Below are 18,714 nucleotides of genomic sequence, written 5' to 3' on the forward strand. Positions count from 1 at the left end.
CTCTGCTCTACAAAGATGAAGGGAGGGACACAGCAATGTAAATGGCACCTTAATTCAGCTATATATTTATTTCAGAATTCAGCAATATACATGTATGTATCTTATCTATCCCTTCACTGTTGTAAGGCTGTGGCCATGAAGATGTCTTACTTGCCACATCCTGCATCCAAAACAAATTTATTTGACATAGCTATTTGTCCCTATTGCACCAAAAGCGGGTCTGGCTGCCCTAGTGATATGAAAGGTGTTACTCCAGCAGATGTATGCAGGATGGGAGAGATTTTTCTTGAATTTTGGCCATATTTTCAGTGAACAGATCAATTTAAAAATTGATTTTTCCCTGTCGACAGGTGCACATGGGCCAGGTAACTCAGTTTGGACAGGGCTCGAAATTAACTTTTTTACTTGGTAGCACTGGTGCTCCCAACTTCAAAAAGTTAGGAGCACCCACCAAAATGTAAGGAGCACCAACAATATATGCAATAGATTTTTTTATTGATAAAAAACGACAGTATAACAGTACGGTTTACAAGTAACTGTCAGGCTTAAAATTTATCGACGTTGCAAACGCACTGTTACCTGCGATCTCCATCCCACAGGCTTTACAGTATAAGGGGGGGTGGGGGGCGGGGGGTGCTGGCGCAAGGAATTGCGTGTTAAACGACAAAGCGCTTCTAGTCACATGAATACCGCTAATTAAATCAACCGCCAGTAAACTACATCGGAGAAATTAGCTGTTTCAACTGGGTCGCTACACAAAACACTACGAACGTTTCTAAAAATAAAAAATGCCGTAATCGTTCGCTTCAACTTTTCAGCTTTCGATAACGCTAATAAATTGATCATAAACTTTTGTCTTCAGGTAACATTAGTTAACACGTTAGCTCTCTGTGTCGCGTGACTGTGGAGTGCTGCGAAAGGGAGTGATTGAAGGCTAATATTAACCAATCTAAAATCAGCATTAAAGGTAAGAATGTCAAGCTCAGTTTGGTTGGTTAGAATGATCACTGTCAGCTCACAAGGCACATACTGAGTGTACTAACTAGCGAATGTACAGAGAAAGGGACGTTCGACTGGAAAAAGAGAAAAAAAGGTCGCACCAGAACAATTATTTGCACTCGCACAAATGCTCCCAATTATATTTCGAGGTCGCACAGATTAAATTTCGGGAGCAGTTTCGAGCCCTGTTGGTACATTGAACGTGAGTCGTGTGACGAAACTACTCACCTGAGAGCCCGATGTCTCCGCCCATTATCTGCTCCTCCGCTACGTCCAGGGAGTTGTCGGCCATAATGCCGTTGGGAACCTCGTCTGACTCCAGCCCGGAGTACACCTGCATGAGGTCAGCTGCTGGCACCTGCTCCACGATCACCGCAGGAAACACTGACGGGTCGTCCAGCTAGAACGACAGGGGACAGCGGGGTTAGTAAGTGCCAAACACGACTCAAATATACCATGCTTTCTCTTGACACTGTTTGCCATTACATGTCCACCCACGCAGTTCACACAGGAAGGCAAACTGATTCGTATCACTGCGCATGCCAAACTGGCACATTCAAAATGAGGAAAGAGGTATTTATAAGTAGCTATCACTTTGAAAGCGGTTGAGCTCTTGAGTGCAAACCAACCACCTTAAGCTGGGATTTTTGAATGTGGACACTTTGAGAACTAAAAATATCAATCATGCAAATTAGCCCCAGGCAAGCATCCCTGAGAGCACATCCCTCAGCTGATAAATACAGTACAGGCATTATTCACACATCAAAAAACGGGTACTTGTAAGTGCTGGCTATGAAGGGAACGTTTTTAAAATAAATGAATGCCAAAGAGCAAAACACATTGTTGCATTTCTCCAAAAAGTAAACTTGTAGGAATGTTTTTAACAATCACCTCTCCACATCATTGTGCTCTTATTTATGAGTGACGGGAAAAAGGGATTCTGAGATCGACCGCCGTCGAGGAGCAGCAGCGGCAGTAATGTGAGCATTGTATCGGACGATGGTGGGGGAAGAAGGAGCTGAGACGAAAGGTAAAGCCCTTGATTTTCCAGTCGATCTTCATCCCCACTCTCACCTATGGTCATGAGTTATGGGTAATGACCGAAAGAGTGAGATCGCGAATACAAGCGGTCGAAATGGGGTTCCTCCCTAGGGTGACGGGGCTTACTCTCCTTGACAGGGTGAGGAGCTCAGCCTGCTCAACATTGAAAGGAGTCAGTTGAAGTGGTTCAAGAATCTGATAAGAATGCCCCGTGGGCGCCTCCCTCTGGAGGTGTTCCGGGCACGGCCACTGGGGAGGAGACCCAGGGACAGACCTAGCACACGCTAGAGGGATTATATCCACAGGCTGGCCTGGGATCGCCTTGGGATTCACCGGGATGTGTTAGCGGAAGTCACTAGGGAGAGGGACGTCTGAGCTGCTTTGCTTGCCCTGTTGGCACCACGACCCTGATCTGGACTAGGAGTTTAGAAAATGGATGGATGGGCCTCTCCACAGTGACAACACAGTGAGCAATTATTTCATTGAGTGTGTTCCTGCAATTACGCAAGTAATTCATTGTACTTTGTTTTCTTGCGGGAGAAAACGCATACAAATAATTCTCATACAAAAAAAAAAAAGATATTCAGAACAGCCATGTTGTTTCCAATCATGTGTCCATAAATCACAGGGGCCCACCTTAATAATAAAAAAAATAAAATAAATAATAATAATAATAATAATTAACACTTGACTTAACCACATTTTTTCATGGTTTTTTTCTTAGTGCGCCAGTTGAAGGATTGAGCCAGGGAATGGCAGAGTTGTCTCTTTGGCCCCAATGATGTGTAGTAAATTTAAAGGTTCATCATGACTAATAATATGAGCATATGGTTTTCCAGACCTATGAAATATGACCAAGGAAAGCATACTGCTGTAGATTGTTCCCTGTAACAGAGTATTGCCAAAGGCTTAGAGCTGAATTGTTAGGACTGCTAGACTTACTTTTACTGTCACCTGCTTTCACATCTGTTATATAAGAAAGGGAAGAAATTCTAAAGCAGGGATATTCAAATCTGGCCCTCAGTGCAAGTAGTAGGCTATTGCTGGTTTTCTTTTCTACCTGAATAGATGCTCAGCTTGCTCAATATACAGTGTCCTGTTCAGAATGTAGTGCTGGAATTGGTTTGCTATAGTGCAGAGAGTTTGAAATTGAATTTTGAAATGCAATTCAAATTAAAATAGGAAGTAAATTAAAATTTGATCAAGTTCAAGATCAAGGTCAAGTTTAACCGTTGACACATAAGAAAAAGTAGTTCTTCCTGCATAAAGCATTGCTTTCTGTTCATGCAATGGTGTCTACTTTACAAGGTTACTTATTTACTTTAGTTCTGAATACACACTGTTGACAGACAAGTCCCTAAATGTTGCGGTATTGCCACAACTTTAATGGGAATCAATGGAATGGAAGGTGATGTGTTTTGTATTACTTATAAACAAACAAGGACAGACATGAACTAAAGACCCCAAATTTCTTGCATATAATTTTACAGGATTAAAGTGCAAAAGTGGACAATTTATGGTGATTCCTGTCACACTTAAGTATAGGCTGCCTTCCTATTGTCATCCCATCATGTCATCTATTGACTTTCCATTTTTAAAATAGCAAATTTGATCAATGTGGCTTTTAACACAATCAAATTGATGAGAAATACTCATTTTTCAATGTCAGCAACAGACAGGCTGCTCCAAACAATATAGCCTATTTTTTACTTTTCCTACTTCTGCAAATGCAAACATGGTGAAGCCATCTTGAATGACAGACATGTTTGCAAAAGCAAACCGATGCCTTTGTCTTTAAAGTCACAGAGCTTTTGTATATCTGTTGGCTTCCCTGAACCCAGAAACAGAAGAGAATGTGATGTGCATCACTCATGTCGGATTGTCTTCTTGCGGTCAGCGCTGGCAGAATGAAGCACCACGGGATATTTGGCCCTTTCACTTCTGGAGCTAGGGTGTGTTGCCTGCCCAGGCTCAGAGACAAGGGTTGTTCTCTGGCCCCAGGGAGCCTCCCGCTTCTTCCTTCCTAGGGTCCTCATTACCTTTTCAGGTAAGGTCCCTCTAACTGGAAAGAAGGGCACTCCAAACAGACCTTAAATACCAGCGATAGCAGCACTGTTGACAAGTATGCTTACTATGTAATTGACTCAGTAATTTCCTTCCCCTCCACCGAAGCTAAGGTGGGGTGGAGCATTCTAGTGCAAAATGGCTGCTGTGCATCACCCTGGTGGGCACTAAAAAATGATGGTAAAGCCTAGCTTTCTAGCTTATTTTGCTTTGTTTCGTGTTGTCTGGTAAGGTTTAGGCCACCGGCTTAGTTTGAAACTATTTTAGATTTCCGAGAGTAACACCACACTTCATGGTACAGTCATTACTGAAAAATACTAATGCGCTGGCAGAAGTTTTAGATGTAGATTATCCATGCTTGCTAGTTCATAGCACCTGGCCAATGCATAAAAGAATAAACTCACCATTCTGAAACCTGTTGGCCAGAGCCTGTATTCAGTACGTTGTCCCCTAAGCTCTTCAACGTCAGGTTCATATGAGAAACTGTACAGTGTCTATGTTTCCAATATGACATGTTAAGAGTCGGCACCCTGCTCTAACCTAGTAACAAGGAACTGCTTAAATAGACATCATGTATATGAATATTAATGAGCACAGGACACACGTCCATCCTGTCCTTATCTGCTGAACAGGCCATGATAACCTAATAGTGTTTATTACAAGTTAATAGTCATTATTATATTAAAAACTTGAAAAAAATATATTTAGGAGACAATCAATTCTGAGGAATATAACCACAATTTGTATTTCTCGGGCCTTTAAAAGGGTTACCTGTTTTCCCCGTGAGAGATAGCACTGCCAACACTAAACAGTAGTGCACATTCAAAAGAACTGGTCTGGCAATGTAGCGCATGTGATGCCATGTTGTGATGGGGGAGTGAGGTTTGATAAAACCCCTAATGGGTGGAGCTATAAAGATCTAGCAAGCAGTTGAACCAGTTGGAGGAGTTGGCCTACACAGAAAAACCCAATGATTGCCCATTCTTATACCATGTCTGAGTAGTTTATCACAAGTAGGCTATATTAACAAGAATTACTTCTACTCCAAAAGTTTTTTTTAAGGCAGCACACAAACTTGGTTTGCCCTCATAACGGTTGCAAAACAAAATAAAAAAAATAAGTTTGCATCTTACTTTTGAAAATACAGTTTGCTTATAACTTTTGAGGTCTGATCACATTCTCTACTACAATAATGTAGAGAAAGATGATATGCATGTGAACATTTCTGGACTCAAATGAAAATATTTTTAGAATAAAATTAACCCAGTGTCAATAGTAATCTACAACCAGAAGATGGCAGCATTTTAAAGGTGTAAAAATAACCCAATCTGTGCTGCATGATAGCCTATGTTGGAGGTGATCATTTACAAGGTAATTATAAAGGTTTACCTGTCCATACAGAACCAAAATCTGTCACAAGTGATAGCCTTAATGTATACATTAGGTGCTTCCTAAAAACAATCCTAACAACAATTAATATGCCATGAAAATGTATTATTATAAGACCCATAATGATCGATTGTTCATGGCACAGATTAACTGTGTGTGCTATCGCAACTGTTCTTCTTTACCAAAGACCTGCTTAATACAGAAAAATGCAACAAACAAGAATCTAAAGCCAGAATATTATCAGATACAACTTGTATGTATATGTACTGACATATTAAACTCTCAGGACTCATAAATAATCTGCCACAATACGTTTTTCTTGAGAAGGGTCTGCCTGCAGACATACCATGACACCTCATCGCTGGGGCCCGAAAGGGATGCAATTGCATTCTACATTGGACAAGGGACCAGGGATTGCCATTGTCCGTGAAGCTTGCAGAATCCAGTGGTTACTCAAGGAATTGCAGTTTAGTAATCCGCTGGTGCCAAAAAGCAAATTTCCCCATTGAAGTCCATTCAAAACTACTAATTTACCATATATTATTTTGGACAGTACTTTTAAAACTTTCTTCACACTAAACTACTGTGAATTACTCTTTAGGGACCTATTTCTTTTCTGAGCCCCACAGAGCAAGATATAAGATTTATTTAATTCCAATTTGGTTGCCATGGTTTTACATCACGGAGCATGCACCTGCTGACACGGCCACACCCATGCATTACTGAGTATAAGGCTGTGATTGACTCATCAATTAACTACACTGAAAAGGGTTGAGCTGAGAGAGTTGCCTGAACAGAACCAATGTATCATATATGCTTAGTATTCAACCCAGGAGACCTAGAATTACATGAATGCTATTATATTGTTATTTTATATGAATAGTATATATAACATAATTTATGTAATTTTTGCATTTTATCTATTTATTTATTATTTATTGGCTACCAACACAGTTCAAAGCGCCCAGTAAGCACAAAAAATTGCCTCAGTGCTGTACCTTCCTTAGCTTGCAATTTATTTCAGCATAGTTAATTTGGTAGTGTATTTCACAAACATTTTCACAGTGCACCTGTGCCTTACAACGGTGAGTGATCAGGGAAAGATGTTTTCGTAATTTAAATCACTGAAAACTGCTGGCATCGTTAGATTAGCTACCTAGTGATTGCTACCATAGAAATGAGGACTGAAGTGGGTCACGCCGATCCACAGAACTGTATAAGAGTCACAGAGAACTTATCACAGCATCTCTGCCATAACTCCAGTGTAGGAAGCAATTACATCACTTCCGGGCCCCAGCAATGAGGTAACGTTACTTCCAGGCCTCAGAGATGAGGTGTCATGGCGGGTCTGCAGACAGAGCCCCTTGTTTTTCCTTGAAAACAGACTGGGAGACTTTCGTGGCCCTGGGGGTCTGGACAAGCTTATCTGGTCCCTCAATCAGTCCTTATAATGTTATTTTTTAATTTAAAAGGTCACATTCAGTAGCCTACTCTTTTTGCAACATCGCTAAACATGTAAACAGTAAAGGCCATATTACAACAGGACTGCCATTCAAAGGTTGAAAACTCAGGAATTACATACACTATAAAGTAGCTGAGATCTTCACAACAAGATGCATTAAAATGAACTGACAACCCTTGTGATAGCCCTCCCGTTAGCAAATGTCATAAATGCGTCACTCCCACACAAGAATACAGTCATCCTTGGTAATACTTGCTGGGATGAGAGGATCGTACTGGGATCACTATTTTGTAGGCTACACTGATTTAGGGTTTTGGTGGGGTGACTCAATTTTCATGGGAAGACACTCAGCTTCTTAAATCAGGAGTTCAGTCAGCGGGTAAATTCCACAGTCGTTCAGTTAACTGAACAATAGCAAGTTGCTGTCACTATTTCCGCTTCCAAGTGATTACAGTTTTGTTTTTGTGATGTCAAGTTTTCCTGCCCAACAAAGACGAAAAGTGTTTTAGTTTAGATGAATGTGAGTCAACAATAGCGACGCACACTGGGTAAATTTTACACCCTTTATATTTCTACCCAAACTAGAAATTCAGATGTATAACCTGGCTGAGGAGTACCATGAGTAGTGCACTGCCAGGCTAGTGACCTGCAGGCTGCATCGAGTCATCTGACCACACCACGCAGCCACCCGGTTTAAAATTAAATATCTGGTTAAACAGAGGTAAATAAGGATTCCCTTCAGACAAGAGCAAATATTAGAGTACACCATATTTTCAACAGCTGAATCCAGTTCCCTGTTCCTGTCTGCTTATTAGTTTAAGTTGCACCAAACTGGGGAAAAACCGGAGCTGGCCCTAGGGTTTTGCTGGCTCTAAACAATAATGCTGTGGCCCCAAAGTACCAAAGTACTCTAACTCTATAAATCACACAATTGAATTGTGTGGCCCAGGGATGGTTGTGGCTCTAAACGGGTGTTTATGCCAGCGGGCCCGCTCTGGGAATAACAGACGCCTCACAACTGTCACCACTGAATTTCCCATTCATTGCTGAGATAATGTCACTCACAGACTCATTCACTCCACATCACTCTCAGATGCAGTTTCCCCGGTGGTTTTCACCACTCAGTCCTAGAGGCCCAAGAGTAGTTTCAGAAACCTCCTAGAGACAGTAAGAGCTCAGTCCTAGAGATTTTATCCAGCTCTTCTGCGCAGCCCTGAAATTCATGAAGAAATTGGCAAAATTATCCATTTCCTCTCTGGTTCTGTTACCCTCAAACGTCCAGCTTCATTCGCAAATCATTATGCCTCCCGAGCACTGGAGGTAATTACTGACTCTTTACGTCAGGACTAGTCATGGAGACAGGGGACCTGCAATTAATTGTGCATTCATGTGAATATAAACTCCTGTAATTAAAAGAAAATAATAATAACTATTATAGACCTCAGAGGCCATACCTCTGACATAAGAACTTTACACTCCACTCCTAGCAGTCTCCCCTTTAGCTGTAGTGCTACTTGCTTGGCTGTGGGTGACTTGAGGAACACAAAGCAGTTCCAAAATGTGAAGGAAAGGGAGAAAGGGGAGTGGAGCCGTGCAAATGTAATATTTTTTTAAACACTCCATCTCCACATTAAGTCGCCATTCTAATTCTCAGCTCGTGACTGTATCAGGGTACGACTGGCGTGGGCGAAGGACAGGAAGACGCAGCTAGGTTTTTTTGGGCGAATGAGACTCGGGCCACCTTTATATTGCAGCGCTTTGTGTGCCAACAGGTCTGTCAGGTTGGGCCTGTATCAGCCACACTCTGAGGAGCCATGGGGGGATGGAACGAGCGATGACGTGACTCGACGGGCAAGCTTTGCACCGGCCTGCCACGCAGAATCCTGCACCCTGATGACACTCGAGCGCGCGCATGCGACCACGCATGGAAACTCTTCTGCAAACGCTTATGCACACGGAAATCAGCAACCGCATCACACGCATTCAAATGCAGTCAACAGTCTACCCCCCATCACCCCTTTTCAGCACTGCAGTGTTCTTCTCTCCTTTACCTCTTCAAGCTACCCTGCCTTTCCCTACCAGACAGAGCTTTCCTTTCAAAACATTCTCCTTTTCATTGCCATCTGTATGGCCTAACTTCAAAAAGACTTATTGTATTAATTTACCGCTTAGACCTCTCTTAATCCCAGTTTTGTAGTTCTCCATACGAGAAGAAGAAAATCCTTTCAGACTTTACACATCAGGCTGAAAAATCAGGTAACATTACATGTGTATGAAATTGATAACTGTTTGGCAAAAATTTAAGAAACAGACAACATATGACTATTTCTGTAAAATTAGTAAACTGATTGATTGACAGACTGACTGATTCCAAAGTACCTGGTTCATTTCGTCCATCCCATTACTGGCAAACTCAAACACCAGTTCTGTTGGTTGGACGGCAGTCGTCATGACGACCCCCGGTGAGACAGAAAGAGGGGCAGAGATGAGAGAGAAAAAGAGAGGGCGAGAGAGTACTCCCTCCCCCTCGTTAACTTTCTGCAGAACAGGAAACCGTCAAAAAAAAAGAACTTGAGGTAGTTTGACAGTTTCACAAAATGTGAAGAATCGTTTGGGGGGGGGGGAATAAGTTCCTTTTTTGCAGGCCTGGTCCTGCAGCCTTGGTCTGGTTTTATTCTTGGATGGGGGATGGTTAATCCGTCAGTGATAGCCTAAACTCAGCCCAAGTGGAAACTGACTCTTCTCTCTCTGACGATGTCCGCGGTCTGCTCTGTCTGGAGCACACAAACCTGTTGAGAGAGGGTGGGAAGAAGGGAGGAAGGGAGAGAGAGAGACAGAGAGAGAGAAAAAAACATCAAAAAATAAGCTCCATTCCAAAGTGAGGCGCATCATAATCAGGCTGCACCAAATTAGTCTGTGAAGGCAGACTCTTGTCTGAGGAACACTATGGAGTAATGCTTTCCAATATTATTAGGCTAATATTCAGTGAAAGCTTAAGCCCCCAGCGCGGATTCATGGTCCTCGATTTGACACTGGAGTCTTTTCTGAAAACGGTTTGCTGCTAAATTTGTTCTACTCATGGAAAAGGGCATGACAAATTCCACCTGCTCATCGTTCTTCCTGCACTGTTGCTCAAGGAGGTCTTGCTTACCATTGGCCCTTTCATCCTTACCACTCTTAACAGTTCACTGGCTAGTGATGCTTTTCCTCCCTGCTTTACGAATGCTGTGGTCCAGCCACTCCTTAAGAAAAAGTGGTTTCTGATCAACTTCTTTCCTACCTTAACAATAACAATATATTTGACTTTCAGTCTGGCTTTAGATTCTCTCATAGCACAGAAACAGCTTTTTTAAAAAGTTACAAATGCACCCTTTCAGTGCAACCTTTGACGCTGCGGACCATGTTATGTTAACTAACCACCTGTGCAAATGGATGGATATAAATGCATCAGAACTGGACTGCTTCAGCTCCTATCCCTTGCATAGATCCTACTCCGTCTCCATTGGCAGCTCCAGTCTCCTACAGCCCAGATTTTGTGTGGTGTTCCCCAAGGTTCTATTCTGGGCCATATCCATTTCAGTTTATATATGCTCCCCATAGGTCATATCATTCAGAAACATAATGTTTTCTTAATTTTTTTGCCAATGATACTTATCTACCTGTGAAAGCAAATGACTGCACTAGTTTTGCTACTCTTAATCAATCTTAACAGACATCAAGGGCTGGATGTCTCATAACCTTTTACAGCTTAATGAGGGAAAATCACGAGAGGTTGTGTGTGGTCTGCACAGCTACATTATCTTCATCTGTAAAAAGTTATAACACCTATAACACGCCATCTAGGTGCTATATTTGACTCGGTCCTTAGAAGAACAGGTTAAGAGAGTGATCCAGATCTATTTTTTTCATGTGATGAATATAGCAAAACTCAAGTTCCTCCTATCGTATAGTGATCTAGAAAAGGTCATTCATGCCTTCATTTCATTATGCTATTGTAACTTTCTCTCTTCCTGCCTTAGTCAAAAGTCTTTGCTCTACTCCATGTGATACAGAATGCTGCTGCAAGGCTCCTAACTAGCATTGAGAGATGTTCATCACCCCAATTCTAGCCTATTTACACTGGTTGCCAGTAAGATATATTATTCACTTGAAGATTGAAGATTTACTGATCACTTTTAGAGCACTGCATGATTTAGCCCCTGTTTTTATTGCAGACCTTTTATCCCCCTATTAGCCAGTAGTCGGAGATCCTCAAACTTCTGGCCAATTCCTAATTCCAGACTGTAGACAAAGGAAGACTGGGCCTTAGCAATTAGGGTACCTCAACTCTGGAACTCCTTGCCCAAGGAGCTACAGATAGCTACAGTAGATCAGTAAGTTATATATTATTATTATTATCATAATCATTATTATTATTGTTATTGCTATTTATTTATTTATTTATTTATTTATTTATTTTTTTAAAGCAGGTGATAACTGTCTCCATCTACTTTTAATCATTTTTAAACAACCTTTATTTACATCAACACCTTTTTTTAAAAAATGTGTGTATAGTCCCTTATAGCCTTTCAGTGTCTAGCACGTCTAGATAGTTATTTCCCTATGCTACATCCATCTTCTGCATGCCCCAGTGCCCTCTGTCTGTAAGAGACCATCTCAGACATGGCACTCCATCAAAAGAAGCTTTGGCTTTCTGCCCGTCAGGAACCTGGGTGTGACCACACGGCTCCCCGCTCCGAGAGTAAACAGGGGCTGTGTGAGATCACCGTTGGCGCAGATGAAGGAGACAAAGTCAACAGGCTTTATCGCACACAGGAGGGAGTGGCGGTCAAAGGTAGTGATGGGAGACTGAGGTATAGTGAAACAAAATATAGGCGGAGTTACAGTATGCTATCCGTGACTCACTGATTTCAACCAATCGTCATGTTATTCAGTGTAGAGCAAAACCATTTGATTTGTTCAAACAAGTCAGTGATTGGCAGCTCATAGTAACTACCTCTTTGAGATCTGTGAAACCTAACTCTCCCCTTGCTAATCAAAGAGGTCCCACAAACAGGTCTCAGAGTGAGAGAGGGAGGAGAAACAGAGTGAGGTAGAACAAAAAAGGGGGAGAAAAGAGATTTTGAGATAGCCTCCTGCCTCTGAAAATGACCGATGAGTGGCACAACTAATGTTCCCCTCCCTTACAGGACACAGAGTTGAGTCCAAACAGGAGCAAAACGGCAGATTAGCCATAAACTTGCCACACTGGTTAAAGATTAAACAAGGCCCAGCCGGATGGCTTGTGCTGTTAATTGTTCTAGTGTATGGATCGGCCTCAGCCTGGTGTTGAATCTGCACTGTGCCAGTGCTGGTGGTGGCTCCAGCATAACCCAGAGGTGGGAGGGCTTCAGTTGGCTGGGATCACAGCATCTCATCACTCATTAGAAACCGCTGGTCATGCCCACAAGTGTGCCTGCTAAACTGCATATGTAGCATCTTCCTTTGACTCATGTCTGTGCCAGCCCCATTTCACCTGCTTCTGAGTAGAGTAGGTACTGCTTGTCTGCACTCCTCTGAATCCATAAGGAAGGCTGCAGCAATGAGCACTGAACAATGAGGGGGAGGGGGTACTAAAAAAGGTAAGGGCATTGGCAGGGAGGAGAGAGTCTAATGTGCCATTTAATGTTCCTGACATTAGATACAAGTTGAGCAGGCCTGCCCCTGGTTTGTCCATTTCCTTCAATGCCACCTATTCCTCAGTTACACTGTGTACAGTAAAGGAAAGACAAAGTTAGGTTCAGGTTCATGGTTGCCTTATCCTGATCATTAGTGGCCCTTATTAAATGTTATAGGTTATGCTAACCACAGACAGTCTGCATAGCCATCATTGCTAGTTTAGCAAAGGCTAATCCAAAGACTTCTTGTCCTGATCAACATCCTTGGAAGATAGGCATACTATGCAGGATTTTTACCTTGAAAATATTATAAAAGAACCATGCTCAGTCATATCTATGATGCACTAGCAATCTTTGTTTTTGCACACATTAACATTCAGCAGTTGAACATCATACAAGGATATATCCAAGAAAGCAAGTACATACAACATTTTTTTATATCCATGTATAAAACATTTTTGCAATTAATTCCATCTGTGAGAAGCATAGTACTGATTGAAAGCCTATTTTGCCAAGCACACTGTTTAAACATGCTGTGTATCTAAGGTTAAAAGTTCCCGAGACCTGGTACAATTGTTACTGGATTTAAAAGTAATTAAAGATGAGAGATAGTGGGGAAGTTTCTTCAGTAGATCCTTATAAATATACAAAATGGAATGCAGTTCCCTTCAGTTCTCTTCACTAAAGGGCCAAATCCCCTGTGATAAAACACAATGCACTATGATACACATCATCAAGAGGTTTTAAAGTTGAAGGAGCAGCATGCAAATATAGAATGTCTCCATAATCAAATACTAACAAGAAAGTTGACTGTACAATGGTTTTCATATCAACAAAAGAGAAACATTTCTATACGAGAATCCAATTTGAACTTGCTAGCTTTTGAGACAGATGTTCCACACAAGTCCTAAAGGACTATCTACCATCCAGCCAAAGTCCTAAATATTTATAAGATTCTACAGTCTAAGTTTTGGTACCCTGAAGTGTACGAATGCAGACAGTATAAGTATTCCCCAATAGATTATTTGAAAATAAAATCCATTTTGTTTCATCAGAATTTAAAACAAGCTTGATTAATGAGAGCTAACTGAAGAGCCTCAAAGGCAGACCGGAAGTCAGTAATGACCTGGTTAACCCTGGAACCAGAGACATACAGGATTGTAGCATCTGCCTAAAAATGGACATTACAATGCAGTATCAAGAATACTGTTATTTATGCAACGTCTATAAAAGTGAATAAAAGTCTATCAAGAATAGACCCCTTAAATTCTGTAGGACACCTTTACTAATTTCAAGAGAGCTTGATTTAATACCATCAGCACCAATAGTACGAGTTCTCCCCAAGAGGTATGCCTAATTTATTCAATAAAATATTATGTTCAACAATGTCAAATGTCTTTGATAATAACCTGTAAACAACTACCATGATATCATCTAAAATTTTCTTGGCGGACTCTTGAATAAAATACAACTCCCAGAAGGCTGTTCGGCCCAACTCCTTTTAAGTTGAAGTCACTGTTGACCATGGAAGGAGGTATTCTAAACCAACTGTATCAGCAAATCAGTGAGTCTCACTGGACATATGCATGGTGGGATGGGATGGAATGGGGGGCAGAACTAAACAAACAACCTGCATAGCATTGTCAGAAGGTACTGTGCTCCAAGTGGAATATTCAGACATTCCAACATTAACAATGAGGGCTGGGACCAGACGGCCATATGCAAATCTCACATTGAAGGCCAGTGGGGTTGATTATTTTCGCACTACTGTAGAAACTGAATAAGACAAGGACCCAGGCCTAAATCCTGTCAGCACTTTTAAAGAGAAACGAAGCACTCTGATGTTTTGATCTAAGTAGCACATAAATGGACAGCTGTGTTTTTTTCCTGCTTGCAAAGGAAACAGACTCCCATTCCGGGTATTTTCCCCCAGACTTCCCAAAAAAACAACCAGGAATGCATTAGAGTAATCGCTTTTCAATGACCCGCAGTATCTTGAAAAGTTTGAGTCACCGATAATAAAGTATGGAAATGCGGTCTATGTACACAACCTTAGTGGGGCTTGGCTCACAAACCTTTCCAAAAACACAGCACAATGGCAATTAAGGAATGTTGAACACCAGAGAAATAAATAAGTAGTCAATGGTTAAGCCAAAACAAAATCCTTTCCCTTTTTTCAGTATAGGGGCATTTGTCATCCATTTTGTTTTGCCCCTTTTTTAACAGTCACACCTTTGTCTTCAGCTTTTTTCTATAGCTGATTGGCCCTCACAGCATCTTTCAGCCATCTTTAGACTAACTTAAAGAACAGTCATGGAATCTAGACGTGGTCAAAGGCACAGTGTGCAACCTTTTTTCCCCCCAAAGAAACCGCTCTCATCAAACGCATATTTGCTTCGATTTCAATGGCGCATTTGGAGGTACCATAAAAGAAATGATAAAAAATTATATTTTTTTTTCTTCAAATTAAGGCAAATTTGAATAAATTACTCATGGAATCTGATTCCTAGTGGCATGGTATGCAATTACATCTGAGGCCACAGGGTAGAAGGGTCTCACGGGTGTTCCTGAAAACTATCATTAAATAACATATAGCTGGTGTTATCATCAGAGTAGCATAGTGTTTAAGGAACTGTGCTTGTAACCGAGGCAGTGTATTTGATTCCCAGCTGGGACACTGCCATCGCACTCTTCAGCAAAGTAATTAATGTGCATTACTTCTGCAAAATATCCAGGTATATAAATGGATTAAATTGAAAAAAGGAAAGTAATTTGCATAAAATTAGGATAAAAGTGTCTGTTAAATGCTAAATTTATTTATTATATTTATTTTACATTTGACATAGTAACAGTGATTTTTTGGCAGTATTCTTCACAACACTGTGCATAATTTTCTTATATCAACATATTTATTTGTACTTGTGGATAAAAGAAAACTATTCTTTATCTACTGAGCCTGAAGTCAAGGTAAAAAAAAATGACGTAAAGGTCCACACAACTGTTCTACACATCACAAGATAGCACCAAAGTGTTTGTTTCCTGAGAATGCAATGTGATATGCATGCAATGAAGTGAAGAGTCTTTGCAATAATTTCACCATGGCTAGCTACATTTTCCACATTGACATGAAGAAAGAGAAAGATACAATATGGCACAATTAAGATAAAACGTGCATTATTCCGGTGAGGGATTTTCAAAGTGCAATAACGGAAAACATTTTTACCCAAAACAATAATAAGAAAAAAACACACGCAAAAAATACATTTACATAATATTGAAAAGACAAATTCAGTCTAAATAAAAGGGCACCAAGTTAAATGACAAGAAGCTTAAAACCTGAGAACAGTGCTTGGGTGGACTGTATAAGAATTTCAGTTTAAGTATAAGAATTTCAGTTCGCTTTAAGGAATTTGATACATCTGCACTTGTTGTATTTAGTATCATTATCTTGATGTTGCAGTTTGTCATGCCTCCTAGTTTGACTTAGCATAGGTTAGATCAAAGTAAGGTGTACTGTGTGAACTGGCTATGAATAACTGTTACAAAATGAGTATTGTACCTTATCGGACCTGTGTTTTGTAGTTGTTCCAATGACCTTTGGTATGCACTTATTGTATGTCGCTTTGGATAAGAGCGTCTGACAAATAAATGTAATGTAATCTGATGGTACTCAGATTTGACACATTAAATGTTGTAAAATACATAAAGATATATTCTAAGGTTAAACTACAAGGTAAATTAACAATCTGCTGTTGGTGGCATTTAAAAAGTTTGTAGCTTGACAGAAGTAAACAGACTCTAAACCAGGTTAACCCAAGGCAAGAAGACAAAAGGAAACAAAACAACCGTAAAAGCCAACAACAAAGACTTTGGAAGCATGCTCTGTGCTGCAAACACTAAATTTTATTAGCACAACATGAGCCGCGGGTGCTGGGTTCACCAGCAAGGGCATGTAAGAGCCTTCATATGCCTCAGTTCAAAAACATTTTCAATCTAACCCCGCTAAATAAGTGCCAAGTATGTAGGAGTGCCAGGGGCATGCTCTAATCACAGACAGCTGCCCAACAGCAGTGCTGTGTGTGTGTGTGTGTGTGTCTGTGCGTGTGTGTGTGTGTGTGTATGTGTGTGTGTGTGTGTGTGTGTGGAGGTGAGGAGGAGAAAATCTCACAAAAAGATATAAACTGCCTGTAATCCAAACTGCCTGTAATCCGCGTCCCCGTCCCCCCAGCCAGCAAACAGGCGGAGGAGAGTCAAACCGCACCTAAGGGGCCTTCCAGGGGAGGGGGCGAGCTGAATTGACTGAGGTCCAGCACACGCAGGGGGTTTTTCTGCTCCGGGCCCCAGGGGACCCCAGAGCTGCCTCCGCCCTCCTTTACGAGAAGGACGCTGTGCTGTCCTCGTAACTAACCCTGTCTAGCATTAAAATGGCAAAACAGCACACAGCTAACTAGAGTAAACTGCCTACTTTCAAAGCATAAGGTGGGGGGGGGGGGGTAAACTCTTTCAATAAATGGGGGTCCAATCTAACACCTGGCAGAATGAGGGTCTGAGGCTTTAGCAAGCACCTACTGTTCCTCAGGGTACTGTTTACAATATAAAATCTCCCTGCTATAGAATATTCTGCACTGGATTACATGAGATTATATTCACATTCAAGGCTTCCAGTCCAATCAATCAGCAATGCCTGGAAGTCAGCACTGTGGCCTGTACTGATAGCACATCAAAGTTAATAAAACTCTGAGAAAGTAAAACAGTGCAAAAGAAGGAGATGTATAATAATGTCCCCTAAAGTAAAAACTAAGTGTGCTGGAGATTGCCTCACAGCCACTTTGCTCATTGAAAGAGATGGAAATATCAATGCCTGCTGTTTTTAAATTAGCCACAGCCTCAAAGCCCACTCTCTTATCAATGCAAACCAGGTAGTGGTTGTTGCTGACATGGCTAGCTTAAATAGAACAGTGAAATGGCAACTAAAAAAAACCTTCTGCACTGACCTGCAAATCCCGCTAACAGGAAACGCATCACTGAGAGATGGGGTTTGTGCTACTTCCTGACTGTTAGACCACAGAACACTTCTCTCTTTCAAAGTAAGAGTGGAAACTCTCTCTACTCCCTCCCTTTCTTTTTCTTTCTCACCCAGTCACTCACTCATGCACTTGTTTCAGAGCCCTGTAGCATTACCATGCTAACCAGAAGATGTCTCTTCTCTTACTCCATAAAAGGGGTTTTTTTTTGCATTCATTTCTTTTTTGCACAACATGAAAAAACATGCTTATTTGTCAGTAAAACACTTTCTAAACTATGCTTCCTGCTTTACATTGGTTTATGTTAGTATAACAGGTGACACTAACTAAATCTAAATAGTCTCATCGAAAACAGAGGTGTCTGTCATCAAACCAGTCTAATCCTCCCCACATCTGTATTGACCCAAACAATGCAGCGGTCAACCCATCTGATAGACATTCAGCATTTCTTTAAACCACTATTACTAAAATGAGCTTCTTTATGAGCTCTGCACAGAAACACGCATGGCATATTCAAGCATACAGAAAAGGCCTCAAACCCAAAGTGAAGATTCCTGCCCCCTTCTTACCCACAATTCTCTCCTTCTCTTCTGTGAAGTCAACCAAGCAGCGATTTATCTTGAAAGTAAAGCAAAGTAAACGTAAAAAGGAAGCTTTACCAAATCCAGGTTTTATTCACGAGCAAAGTACTGAGACAGAATGTGCTGCTTCTGAACTGCTCTCCCCTAGTATTCTATTTATGCTGCATGGCAACAGGCCACAGAAACCAACTGGGGTTGTGAAAACAGCACAGGAAATTGCAAAGACGTGCTTGAAAAGTGACCCCACGTACAGCTGAGATCAAAATTAACAACACCAATAGGCCTATTTGCTGTCCGGCCTACTTCAGTATGTTGTACAAATAATTCCACTGAAGCACCCATTTTAGTTACTATGACACTACTGAGCCATTTAATTACTATAGAATACCATTTTTAAAACAATCCTAGCTTCAGTTAATTCAAAAAACATAAAACATAATACATTTTATTTACCATTAAACTCAAAGAATTTAATTTTGTGGATTGGACCATCAGGC

The 18,714-nt window shown here is 41.1% G+C and overlaps 1 protein-coding gene and 1 long non-coding RNA gene across 8 annotated transcripts in view; one reads left to right on the plus strand and one right to left on the minus strand.

Annotated features, from left to right (window-relative positions):
• The window catches only part of elf1 (E74-like ETS transcription factor 1), a 53,724-nt gene that overhangs the window by 6,142 nt on the left and 28,868 nt on the right, over nt 1-18,714 (minus strand). For 5 of the 6 annotated variants that reach the window (XM_035433519.1, XM_035433517.1, XM_035433523.1 and 2 more), the window contains 2 exons: nt 9,335-9,744; nt 1,228-1,399 (listed from right to left, as the gene is read on the minus strand). In XM_035433519.1, the coding sequence (XP_035289410.1) occupies nt 1,228-1,399; nt 9,335-9,406 (244 nt within the window). In that variant the 5' untranslated portion in view covers nt 9,407-9,744. Of the gene's footprint in view, nt 1-1,227; nt 1,400-9,334; nt 9,745-18,205; nt 18,380-18,714 lie in introns of those variants that run through there. The other variant, XM_035433518.1, reaches the window with a different exon arrangement.
• Nucleotides 1,306-9,341, plus strand: LOC118235761. Of its 2 annotated transcripts, none has more exons than XR_004766915.1 (3): nt 1,306-1,426; nt 1,922-2,506; nt 8,728-9,341. It is a non-coding gene; the product is annotated as an uncharacterized LOC118235761 (long non-coding RNA). The 2 variants fall into 2 exon arrangements; XR_004766916.1 differs by having other exon boundaries at nt 1,922-2,029.

This window comes from Anguilla anguilla, chromosome 9 (genome assembly GCF_013347855.1).
Source record: "Anguilla anguilla isolate fAngAng1 chromosome 9, fAngAng1.pri, whole genome shotgun sequence".
Lineage (NCBI taxonomy): Eukaryota > Metazoa > Chordata > Actinopteri > Anguilliformes > Anguillidae > Anguilla > Anguilla anguilla.